Source organism: Eulemur rufifrons, chromosome 1 (genome assembly GCF_041146395.1).
Source record: "Eulemur rufifrons isolate Redbay chromosome 1, OSU_ERuf_1, whole genome shotgun sequence".
Lineage (NCBI taxonomy): Eukaryota > Metazoa > Chordata > Mammalia > Primates > Lemuridae > Eulemur > Eulemur rufifrons.
Genome location: NC_090983.1, coordinates 70886499 through 70899282, shown reverse-complemented (window position 1 = coordinate 70899282; position 12784 = coordinate 70886499). Strand labels below are relative to the sequence as shown.

The following is a 12784-nucleotide window of genomic DNA, read 5'->3' as shown; positions in this document are numbered from 1 at the left end:
ATTTCTTTCTATTTTTAGTAGAGACGGGGGTCTCGCTCTTGCTTAGGCTGGTCTCAAACTCCTGACCTTGAGCAATCCACCCGGCTCGGCCTCCCAGAGTGCTAGGATTACAGGCGTGAGCCACCGCACCCGGCCTTAACTTGATGTTTTGATATACAGTCATGCATTGCCTAATGACAGATACATTCTGAGAAATGCATCCTTGTGTGATTTTGTGCAAACTTCACAGAGTGTACTTACACAAAACTAGATGGTATAGCTGACTACATGCCTAGGGTATAGGGTATAGTCTATTGCTTCTAGGCTACAAACTGGTACAGCATGATACTGCACTTAATACTTTAGGCAATTGTAACACAATGGTAAATATTTGTGTATCTAGACATATCTAAACATAGGAAAGGTATATAAAAATATAGTATAAAAATAAAAATTGGCACACATGTATAGGGCACTTACCACGAATGGAACTTGCAGGGCTGGAAGCTGCTCTGGGTGAATCAGTGAGTAAGTGGTGAGTGACTATGAAGCCTAGGATATTACTGTACACTTAGGCTACCCTAAATTTATAAAAAATCCTCTTCAATAATAAATTAACCTTAGCTTACGTGACTTTTTTACTTCATAAACTTCCATTTTTCAAAGCTTTTTGACTCTTTTATGACACTTACAAACACATTGTACAGCTGTATGAAGATTTTTTAAATATCCTTATTGTATAAGTCTTTTTCTATTTTTATCAAGACATCACTAGGCAATAGGAATTTTTCAGCTCCATTCTCTGATAGGACCACCGTTGCCATCTGTTGTTGATCCAAATGTTGTTACGCGGCACATGACTGTATGTATACATTGTGAAATGATCATAATCAAGCTAAGTAACACATCCATCATCATAGTTACCATTTCCTCCCCTTTATTTTTCGAGGTGAGGACACTTAAGATCCACCCTCTTAGCACATTTCAAGTGTGCAATTCAGTATCATTAACTAGACTAGCCGTGCTGTACATGGGGTCTCCAGAACTTGTTTGTTCTGCCCGAAATTTTGTGCTCTTTGGCCACCATCTCTCCATTTCCCCCGGGGCTTGGGTTCTTTGCTTTACCGCTGGTAATAACCTGTTATATGAACTCGGACAAATGCCTTCACCTTTTTGAGTCTGTTTGGTCACTTGTAAAAGACAGAATATAACTAACACTTTGCAAGCTTCTCTTCCAGCTCTGTACTTTTGGATTATAAAAGTTACGGAGGAGTCATGTTTAGTTCAAAACGTAGAGCTTTCTAAGAAAACGGACTATACCTAAGACTGTGAATGAGAGATCAGAGGTGTGTCTCATTCCCACCGCTTCCCCAGACAGGACAGCTTTTCTAGTCAGATTTTATTTTGAAGATGTAAATAGATTAGGGAGAGACTCATTTTTCCCTTTGTGGGCTTCGCTGGCTACAGTGGTGATAGTAACACCCTAAATGATTAAACAAAAATAACACTGACAATGACAAATGACTGGCTGTGATGATTCACTTTGGGGAACTGTTTAGCTGGTTGGCTGAGTCCTGTGCCAGAAAAGAAGCTGGAAATACCTCAGCAGCATCCTCTGGGCAAGGAAGATATTAAAATTTAGGATGCCAGGTACTTGCTTAGACCGTGAATATAGCCATGGAAGGAAATGGTTTTAAGGTGGGTTGAATGGAAGGGCGGGCTATGTGTAGTATTGCAGCCACACTCTTGGTTGCAATTTTAAAGTGAACTCAGGAGAACTGGTGTGTTACTGAGTACCAAGTGACTTAACTTTATATCCCAATGATGGTATGAGGAAAAAAATGGCAATGTGGAAAGAGTTAACAGAGGGAGCAATTGTTTACCTGGTGTGATTCAAGGACCCCCCCCCCCGCCCCCCACAAAAGGCTTGTTTTTCCTAGACATTTCTCTGATCAGTGAGGTCAATGACTTCTCACTGCCTCTAGAGTAGGTTTGAAATTCTCTGGTCTGGTGTCCACACTAAATTGATCTCATACAACCCACTCCTCACCTTCTGGTTTATTCTGTGTGGCTTACAGCCCTGTGCCCCCTCCTATATTCATACCTTTCCCTTTACCTAAAATAATGAGAAGAATATGAGATATTGACACAGTGGGTGCTTTCTGTATGCTTGCTGTTGTGCTATTCTACCATAGACCCTCCGCCTTGTCCGCAGGGGATACATTCCAAGACCCCCAGTGGATGCCTGAAACCTTGGATAGCACTGAGCCCTGCATATATGTTTTTTCCCTATACATACATACCTATGATAAAGTTTAATTTATAAATCGAGCACAGGAAGAGATTAACAACAATAATAATAAAATGGAAACATATTAATAACAATATACTGTAATAAAAATTATGTGAATGTAGTTTCTGTCTATCTCAAAATATCTTACTGCAGTGTATTCATCTATTTTTGGACCACAGTTGACTGTGGGGAACTGAAACAGTGGCAGGTGAAACTGAGGAAAGCAAAACCACAGGTGGCAGATGGGCGGGGTTGGGGTGGGGAAATACTGTACATGCATTATCAGATTTAATTTTTCTCGAACTCTGTGACGCAGGTAGTATCGTTATTGTCATCCTCCTCACCATCATCATACTCCTCACTACCACCACAATCATTTTCATTTCATTAGTGAGGAAACTGAGATTTAGTCATTTTATTATTTTTTTGAGACAGAGTCTTGTTCTGTTGCCCTGGCTAGAGTACAGTGGCGTCATCGCAGCTCACAGCAACCTCAAACTCCTGGGCTCAAGTGATCCTCCTGCCTCAGCCGCCCGAGTAGCTGGGACTACAGGTGCACACCACCATGCTTAGCTAATTTTTTTCTATTTTTGTTAGAGATGGGGTCTTGCTCTTGCTCTTGCTCAGTCTGGTCTCGAACTCCTGAGCTCAAGCAGTCCTCTCACCTCAGCCTCCCTGAGTGCTAGGATTACGGGCGTGAGCCACCTCGCCTGGCCGAAACTGAGATTTGGTTGAAATGATTTACCCAAGATTACACTGTTAATGAGCGGTAGAGTCATGATTGCAGCCCCAGTGGCCCATCTGCAGAACCCAAAGACTAAAAACCAAATTGTGCCATGTGATGCCACGCTTTACTGTCCTCCCCACACATCCAGGCTCAATCCATTGCATTTCTTCTTTCCATAACAAAAAGTAATGGCTCCTTCTCTGAGGCTCTGTGGTATTTTTTTTAACATGCTGTTCCACATTTGTGTACTCATTGTCTCTCTCTCTGCTTCACTGAGGATTCATTGAAGCCTGAGTTTACCACATATTTGGTTTTTGTCAGAGTTTATTAAGTATATGCTGGCATGACCTAATACCCTGCTATCTGCATAAAGCCTTGTCAATTTCTTTTGCTTCTAGTTTATATTTTTCAATATCTTAGAATACTTCTGTTAAAATGCCAGTATTTTAGCTGAAAATATTAAGAGCCTACGTGATACTGTGCATTTCCACCTTCACTTTACATGCTAATGGCTGTGTCTCTGGTTAAGTAGAATTGTGGGATTGCTTAGTTCAGACAAGTCATGTTTTAGAAATACTGTAGCTCAAGTGTTATGGAGACCTCCTTAAGTCCTAGCTTTGCCACCTATCTCAGCCATGAGAGAGTTACTTAACCTCCTATCCTTCTGTTTCCTTTTCTGTTAAATGGAAAAGATAATACCTGCTTGTCAGGATTATAAAACAGATTCAATGGGATAATGCAGGCAAAGTGCCTGAGACATATCAGACCACCGATAAATGGCACAGCTTGTTGGTTTTGACCTTTGATTCTGGCCTGACTCTGACCTTCAATTTTGAATTACATTCACTGGCTTTTTCAACTCTGTTGTTTGATTAATTTGCTTTTTTTTTTTTAAAAGAGACAAGGCCTCACTCTGTCACCCAGGCTGAAGTGCAGTGGCGTGATCATAGCTCACCGTAACCTTGAATTCTTGAGCTCAAGTGATCCTCCCACTTCAGCCTGCTGAGTAGCTGGAACTACAGGCACACACCATGCCTGGCTAATTTTAGAAAAGTTTTTGTAGAAATGGGATCTCGCTATGTTGCCCAGGCTGGATTCAAACTCCTGGGCTCAAGCAGATCTTCTGCTTTCGCCTCCCAAAGTGCTAGTAAAACAGTGTGAGCCAATGCACCAGGCCTGATTTGCTTTTTGATTCAAATGATATGGTTTAACATCACCAGTATTAAGTAGTAGAGTCAGGATTAGAATCCAGCTAGTGCAATTCGAGAGCCCAAATTGTAAAAACTAGCAAACTAGTAAATCCTTGCCCTACACTGCCTCAATAAATTCACTGTGCTGTCCAACCATTGGTTGCAATCCATCTCATTTCCTTTCTGTAGTGACAAGTCATGGCTCTGAGGTGGGGGAAATGGAGAGCTGCTTTTTTACGGGTATGGAGTTTCAGTTTTGCAAGATGAAAAAGTTGTAGAGATCTGTTGCACAATATGAATATAATTCTAAACACTACTGAACTAGTTCTAAACTCTACTGAATTTTATATTATGTGTTTTCTACCACAATTTATATCTATCCTCCTACCTCAGCCTTCCAGGTCATTGGCAGTTCAGGTGTGGGCCACCACACCTGGCTAATTTTTAAAAATTTTTTTGTAGAGACAGTGTCTCTCTATGTTGCCCAGGCTGATCTCAAACTCCTGGCCTCAAGCAATCCTCCAGCCTTGGCCTCCCAAAGCTGGGATTATAGGTGTGAGACACCATGCCCAGCCTAAGTGTTTAAAAAAGTAATGACGACTCCTTTTAGGTTCCAGTAAAACTTTTGTATCTGTATTATATAAGCCACCTAGAAGATTGTCTAAGCCACTTCTCTTGTGACATACTTTTCTCTGCTTCCATGAGCAGCACTAATTGCAAAGTCCATGTCCTTCTTTCTAAGCAAGTGGTTATGTAGTAGAAGGGTTCCTGTTATAAAATTTGGTGATTTAATACTTTTGAGTTTTAATTTAGAGATTACGAGATCAAAGGTATATTATGTAAGATGTATTTGATACTATTCACTTTCACTGCTGTATGTTTGCATATTACTGTGGGTTTCTGACCCTTGAGGATATCAGGGTAAAAGGAAGATGTTTTCTATGTTTGCATTATTACCATGAGCCCAGGACAAGAGCGGATATCAGAAAACTCTGTACTCCTAGGAAGCTCAGTGTTGCATACGATAATTAGTCTGTGAGTGTAACTTCAGACGTATAGGCTATCATAGACTCTCCCTGACCATAATTAATTAATTTCTTCATGAAGTGCTCAGAAATCTGGATTTTCTGTTGCTGTTTATTTAGTAGTTATGCTTTCTATTTTCAAAAGATTGAGATGGAAGACACTTTTAAAAGCAATATATTAATAAAATGATACCGTTAAGGATAAAACCAGAGTAAAGACCATAAATGTGACTACCACTGGGGTAGATTGATTATTAGAGTTGATACCAATCTGAATTTACCAACAACAAAACAAAGTTGAGGTCCATGGTTTATTATATGTGGCAGAAGAATGCTTAAGATGTCATTTTTCTTTTGAGGAAAATGTCACTAGAATTAAACTTGAAGATTTTTTTCCCCCCATGAATTCTTGTTTGGAAGATAAATAAGTAATAGACATAATTGACCATTTTACAAGAAATAGAAATGCTCCTTAGTGTGTAGACTTTGTTAATAGCTAAGGCATAAATCATAAATCCGTAAAGATATTTTCAGGCTGGACGGTATGGCAATGTTATTCTTCAGTTGTTCAGCAACCTGCCTAATGTCTGTTATTTGCCATACTGTGCCAGACATTGATGATTAACAAAATAAAATTTGTGCTTGAAATACTTAGTCCAGTGGAGAATTTAGGCAGGCGCACAGATTATTAGAGTACCGTGTGCAAGGCACTATGGTAGAGACGTGTATACAGTGCTCTCAGAGCCCAGTGAGAGGGTATGTCTTCCTGGAGCAGTTGGGGGAAGGTTCTAATGATAAATGATATTTGAGTTGATTCTTGGAGTTTGCCAGGTTGGGAGTGGAAGGAAAGGAACATTCTTTACAGACAGAATACTCTTGAATGATCTTAGGAACTTGTACAATCTAGAAAATAGGTAATTAACATCCACTGAACTTTTCAACTCAAATATGATATGTCTTCAGTGGGCCTTCGGCAGGTACTTGCAGGCAGCAACTTCACGATTCAGTTCTCTCAGATGCCTACAGTGTGGGTATTGTGGTATATGGTCAAAGCCCATTAAATGTTGGATGGATCGATGCATGAAAGAAAGGAAAGGAGAGCCATGTCACAGATCTATGTCACAGACATGACTAAGCATGGGTACAGTAGAGTTGTCACTGTGTTAGGAAAACCTGGAAGTTGATTTATATTTTCAGCCAGCTAGGAGTGTGATCCATTTTTATAAAGGCAGCAAAGGGACTGGAGGTAGAACCAATATTTTTCTCAGAAAAGAACTTGAACTTCTATGAATTACCTGCACAAATATTTACCTTGGACTCCGGAGTCCTGCCCTGTACAGCATAAGAAGAATGAGTTCACTCTAAATAGTAGTTTAAAAGCAGTTATTAGCAGCTAATCACAACATCCCTGAACTTTACCCAGGCCTCTGTGGAGTGTGTGATTTTAAATAGAGCTGCTTCCTTGTGGTCCCTGTAGAATTATTAGGCTGAGCAATGTATGCCTGAGCAGCACAGAGGCTCGACCTGTGGAAGGGGTTATTTTAGATGCTTGGTGAATGATTACCAAGTGCAGTTTTACTTTTGGTGTATTGATGTTGAGCTACTTCTTCTGACAGCAACTAGTCATTAGGCTCAAAAAAACTTCTTAAGACTCTTCTTATTCAGAGAGTGCAGACCTTTCTTCTGACCCTCAGAACCATGTATCTGTATAACTGCCTGTCTGTTCTCTTATCTCATAGCTATCTCAAACCTACACAGAGTCATTGAGAAACCTTATTCTTCACCACCACCTTCAGATTTAAATGCCTTTTGCTCTGTGCCTTCTTATGAAGTGCACTACCATTCACGTAGCGATTCAAGCCAGAAACAAGGGACTAATTTTTGCCCTTAAATTTAACCAATCAGTTTCACTTGATATTTCTGACATCTATGCATTTTTCTCCATTGATGGGTCGTCAGTCTCATTCAAGCTGCCATCAGTCACTTGAACTACTGTCCTGGCCTCCTTCCTGGCTTCCCACCTTTCACTTTTGCTATTTCTAATCAGTTCTCCACATAGCACCTGCAGTGTAAAACAACTCTATTACATTGTTTCCCTGCTTAAAAGCCTTCCATGGCTTCGCATGGCGCTTTCAGTAAACTATATTGATGCTGGCCTGAGCATGATACGGCTTTGACTCACCTTTCCAACTTCATCTTTCCCTCATTCTCTCTCTTCCTTTCTCTCTGGCCGTGCTGGCTTTCCTTCAGCTCTTTGAACGTACAGAGCTCTTTCCTGCCTTGGAGTCCTCTTGTTTCCTCTGCCCACTGTGCTTTTGTCTGCCCTTCACCTGACTGACTCCTTCTCATTTTTTTAGGATTCATATTAATTGTTACTTTTTCCTGAGAGGTCTTTCCAGACTGTCTATACAAAATCTACCCTCTGATAACCTCTCTCAAGACTTACCGGGGGTTTAAAAGCATCGTTTGTTTCTTCTATGTCTCCCCACTATAATATAATGCTCCATGGGGACCGTGTCTGTTTGGTTTCCCACCGTAATACACAGCGTGTTGCACAGTGCTGGTACATGGGCAGTAATTCATAAACGTTTGCCGAATGAAAGACTTTAATCAAAGTAAGAGTTGGTCTGGAAGGAGCATCTTGCCTTTCTCTTTGCAGTAACAAGAGGGCTGGCATCTAATTCCTGTAACAGTGTTTGCAGAGTGTTTCTTCAGGCATGTCTGGTAGAGTACTCGTAGAAGCTCCTAAGTTATTTGCCATTTTGCTTTCTGCAAAAAATGCTTGGTGGCAGAGAGTCCTTGCAAGTCTAATAGACTAAGTTTGGGTTCTGTTTTTGTTCCTGTAAAGCTGTGCAACCTTAAGCAAGTTAACCCAGTTCTCCCAGGTGTGTTAATCCATATATTAAATGGGGAAAATTATATCTAGCACATATGCTTATTGTGAAGATTAAATGAGATTACATATGCAAAGGGCCTAATACAGAGTTTGGCACCTTGTAGAAGTTCAGGCGTTCTCCTTCTTATTTCCTTTATATCTCAATAGATTAATGAGGACTCAGGGGGAAAGAAAACTCCTTTAACTTATCTCGTGATCTTATTGTTCTCACTTAATGCATAATCATACCCAGGGGCACTAACCTGAGGGTCAGACCAGCTTAAGAGAAAAAAAATTCCATCTCTAGAGTGCAAATAAGCAATTATGGACTGGCTATTTGACAGTAAATAACATTAGACTTCCTCAGAAAAATACACATGTAATTCTCCTTTGCCTTATCCCAGGGGTTGTTGGTTAACATTGTTAAATTGTAATGACTAATAATTACAGGTAGATATTTTCCATTCTGGTTCAAGTAGGTATGCCATAGTGATAGTCCATATGAATACATTTTCCCATTTTAGATATTTCTATATCTAAGAAACCTTGGCAGTACCATCAAACGGTGGAGTCTAGAGCTCTTCAAATTGTCAGCTTTGAAGGGAATATAAAAAATTAAATATTTTGAAGACAGGTTATTAGTTTTAAAATCAGATGAGTTAGACTCAATAGGGGATAAATACACTTAAGCCATACCAATCTGGATATTAGATTGAGTTTAAGGGAAAAATGCTTGGGTTAAATCTATCAAAATCACCAAAGACTGATTCTCTGCCACTTAATCAGGATAGTTCACTCAGCCTTGTCTCTATTAAATTTGTTTCACCCCATGACATGAGACAGTAACCACTGCAAGGGGAATTGTTTCTCTCTAAGCCAAGTCCTTCAGAGAGCTGGGAGCTTGAACATTAAAAGTTTAAGATGTTGGTATTTGTCTACTCAAGTATTGGCCCAGACAAGGAGCTGCATTGTTTATTTAGGGATAGGTATGATTTAGAGTGTTGATGCCGGGGGATAGACAGGATGACTAATAGACATGGTACATTAATTGACTGCTTAGCTCATTTGTGTGGAGCATGGGAATGTCGGGGAGGCCAAAGGAACACATCTGAGTTCCTTCTGGGGCCCTCTCACTCTGCCATGTTCTGTGGCTAAAGATCTCACCTCGGACCCAAACCAAAGGTCTTGCAAATGTGCTTGGTTGGTCATTTGGGACATTAGACTCATGACACGTGCAAGTACCCAGGCAAAATCCCTGGCTGAACTGCAGAAGGTGTGCTGAGTTAACTGGGCTGGGGTGGGTGGTGGTGGTTATGTGAGTGCTGACGTCTGGACAGCTCAGCTCACGGTCCGTTTCTCACTGCAAACTCAACTTCATAACGCAATATAGCTAAACTGAGAATTGTGTTACGAATGTTGATAACATAGGTCCTGAAGGAAGACTCAGAGAAGGGACAAAAACCAGTTACATCATTGTCATGTTTTTGTCGTTTAAAAAAATATTTTTCTTTCACTCAATGGTTGTTTCTCAAGGCAAGTCAAGATAAAATCTATCAGTGGTTTTGGACATTGCGTTTTATTTTGCGTCTGGTGGGGCTACCGTGCTTTAAAAAGAAATCGGGCTGGTACTTTGTGAACACTCCCTCCTGACTTTTCCCTTGAATAGAAGGGAGCCTGCTGTTAAGTGAGGAAACAAGGCATCACCTTTGCTGAGATGCAAGTCTGATTGTTCAAAGCAGACCGTCTCACACACCCCAACATAGAGCTCCAGAGGTTCCCTCCTCCCATTTAAGCAATTTGATGTTTAAATGACTTCCCATGGTATTTTGGCTTAATGAGACACTATGAATTGAAAGAAAGTTATGAAAGAGCTACAGTAGTATTCTTTGGTCTGCCCGTGAGTTACCCGTTTGCAGCCTGTTATATCATTTTTCTCTCTCTCTCTTTTTCTAAACAGAATGCGATGAACCTACCTCCTGACAAAGCCAGGTTACTGCGGCAGTATGACAACGAGAAAAAATGGGAACTGATTTGTGATCAGGTAAGAAACAGGGATGCTTTTATCAAGGAAATAATGAAAGGAGAACCAGATTTCTCGCCTAAATATGTTGGACTTTTTCCAGGAGATGCATGGATTTCTGTTTGTCATTCTTTGTCTTCCTATTTCTTATCACCACAGGAAAAGCTAGAAAATGACTTCTTTGATTATTTCATTATTTTAGTTCTCTTTTATTTTCAAACATTTTGCAGTTAGATTCTCTGGGAAGTCTGATCAGAGAGCAAATTAAATTCAGATGGTCTGTTTCTCTGTTTACCTTATGTAGCAGTTTACGTTGCTTGAATCATGCAGGTTCTCTAATTGGCTTTCCTATTCATGTAAATTGATGTATATTCATGTAAGAAGGTGAATTATTTATAAAAAAATGTTGCTTTAGGCTGATAAAATTATTTCAGATTTTGGCAATTCTCTAGCTGTTCTTATTTTATCATTAACTCATAACAAATTCAGACTCTTTAGAGGGATATAATATAAAAAGTGGAATTTTTCATTTTCTTTCTCTCCACCCTCCAAATTCTACACCTTAGTGGTCCACTGGTGAGATGTTGAAATATCTCCTTCCAGCTTTTTTCTCCTTTTTCTGTTTTTAAAAAACAGAAAATGTGATTATACATACATGCACGCACTCTTCTGCATCTTGTACATATGCCAGTATAAATGTCTCTACCTCATTCTTTTCAACTCATGTGGTATTCCATTGGTAGTAATTTTTGGTACTTTGTTGCAGGGCTAACCGCAGGCTAGTTGTAATCCTTGGAAGGATCACTCTCTAACATAGGCACTAAGTCTCTGCATATTATTAGCTCTTTTATTTTGTGCCATGAGTCTTGCGGTGGTTGTGAGCTTGCACCTGCTGCCACCCTGAAAGTTTCTGAGGAATGTTACAATTCCTTCTAACACAGCTTCCTTGGGTTTCTGCTGTGGGGACAAATGTGTTGGGAACAGAGGGATTTTTGTGTCCCCTATAAGTAGAAGAAGGTTCATGTTCCCTAAGAATTTGATGTACTTTGTTCACATAAAACTTCTGAAGCACTCATACGTCGTTTGACCTTAGTTCCTAAACTAAAGCAGTAACGGAATGGTGGTAAATTCACCCTCTTTTTTCCATGCCATGCATGAGCACTAAGAGTAGGTAGAAACCAAAGAAAAAGCTTACTGTGTGTGTGTCTGTGACGCAAAAGAAAAAAGAATTTGCTGACCCTTATCTCTTTTCTTGACACTTAATGAGTGTTATCTAAACCTAGTATTGCAGGGAAAAATGATTTTATATAATGACAATGAAAAAAGATAATAGGGATAATTAACATAAGGGAAAGGTAATCATACAAGTGAGGGAGATGAAAAATTTGAAAGTGTGACAGGTTATGAGAGAAGGGAACAGAGGCCAAGTGCAAAGGCAGGCTGCCTCCGCGGGGTCGTTTGTTAGCACTGTGAGGGCTCATGCTTCTTCCTTCTGTTCCTTCCCTTTCCTTCCCTTCTTTCCCTTACTTGCCTTCCCTCTCTTCCTCTCCTTTTCCCCTCCCCTCCCCTCCCCCAGACCGGCAGGATTCACTAGCAACCATACTCCTTCTTCCTGTCTTTCGTGTATTATTAACTTTTAGATCTTAAATATGCCAGAAAGGGAAGACTGCTGCTGATGGGAGATTTCTAACAGCTGCATTCGTCCATCAGATCCAAAATAGCTTCATGCAGTTGATATTGGGGTCTAGGGGATCTTGAGGCTGAGAAAGGAGCAAATCAGTTATCTCATTATGTTTCTGATTTTCAAGTCCTCAATGTTCAGGTGGTTATTGTCCTTAAATGTCATCATGCCAGAACATGGAGAATTTAGCTGCTCCTTTTCCTTTCTGCCGGTCCTGCCAGTCACGTCTGCATGTGCTTTCTCCACGCTGGAGTGGCTCTGTCAGTTCTGAGGTGTCATGGGTGATTGGTTGACAATAATTAGAGTATTAATTATTATTGCCAATAGCCAGCATTTAATAAGCAGATTAAGAGCTTTGTATTTAATCTTTATTTTTTATTTTTATTTTTTTTTTGTGAGATAGAGTCTCACTCTGTCACCCGAGTTAGAGTGCCGTGGTGTCAGCCTAGCTCACAACAACCTCAGACTCCTTGGCTCAAGTGATCCTCCTGCCTCAGCCTCCTGAGCAGCTGGGACTACAGGCACACATTTTTTTCTGTTTTTAGTAGAAACGGGGTCTCACTCTTGCTCAGGCTGGTCTCGAACTCCTGACCTCAAGCAATCCTCCTGCCATGGCCTCCCAGAGAGCTAGGATTACAGGCGTGAGCCCCCGTGCCTGGCCCATTTAATCTTTAAAGCAATCATACATGTCAGTATCTCCATTTGATATAAGGACATGACTGAGACTTGAAGATTAAATCATTGGCCACAAGTCACATAGCTGTTAAGTGATAGAGTGACAGGGACACTCTTATTCTGTAGAATATGCCAACTTGGTATCTCTTTACCACAGAACTCTCCGGTACCTTCCTCATAAGGTTCCAGAGTATGTGAGTGATATAGTAAAAGTAAAGGTTGTCTCTGTTTCTCTGGCTTGCATTCTGACATGTTTTCCTGAGAGGGAGAGAAAGCTGGGAGTTGTAGCTCAGACACTGAGCCTAACCTACTTTCATTA

The 12784-nt window shown here is 40.4% G+C and overlaps 1 protein-coding gene across 1 annotated transcript in view; it reads left to right on the top strand.

Moving 5' to 3' along the window:
* FMNL2 (formin like 2) overlaps positions 1-12784 on the top strand; it is a 296967-nt gene that overhangs the window by 160427 nt on the left and 123756 nt on the right. Inside the window, exon 2 of the mRNA XM_069472569.1 lies at positions 10047-10130. Within this exon, the coding sequence (XP_069328670.1) occupies positions 10047-10130 (84 nt within the window). The remainder of the gene's footprint in view (positions 1-10046; positions 10131-12784) is intronic.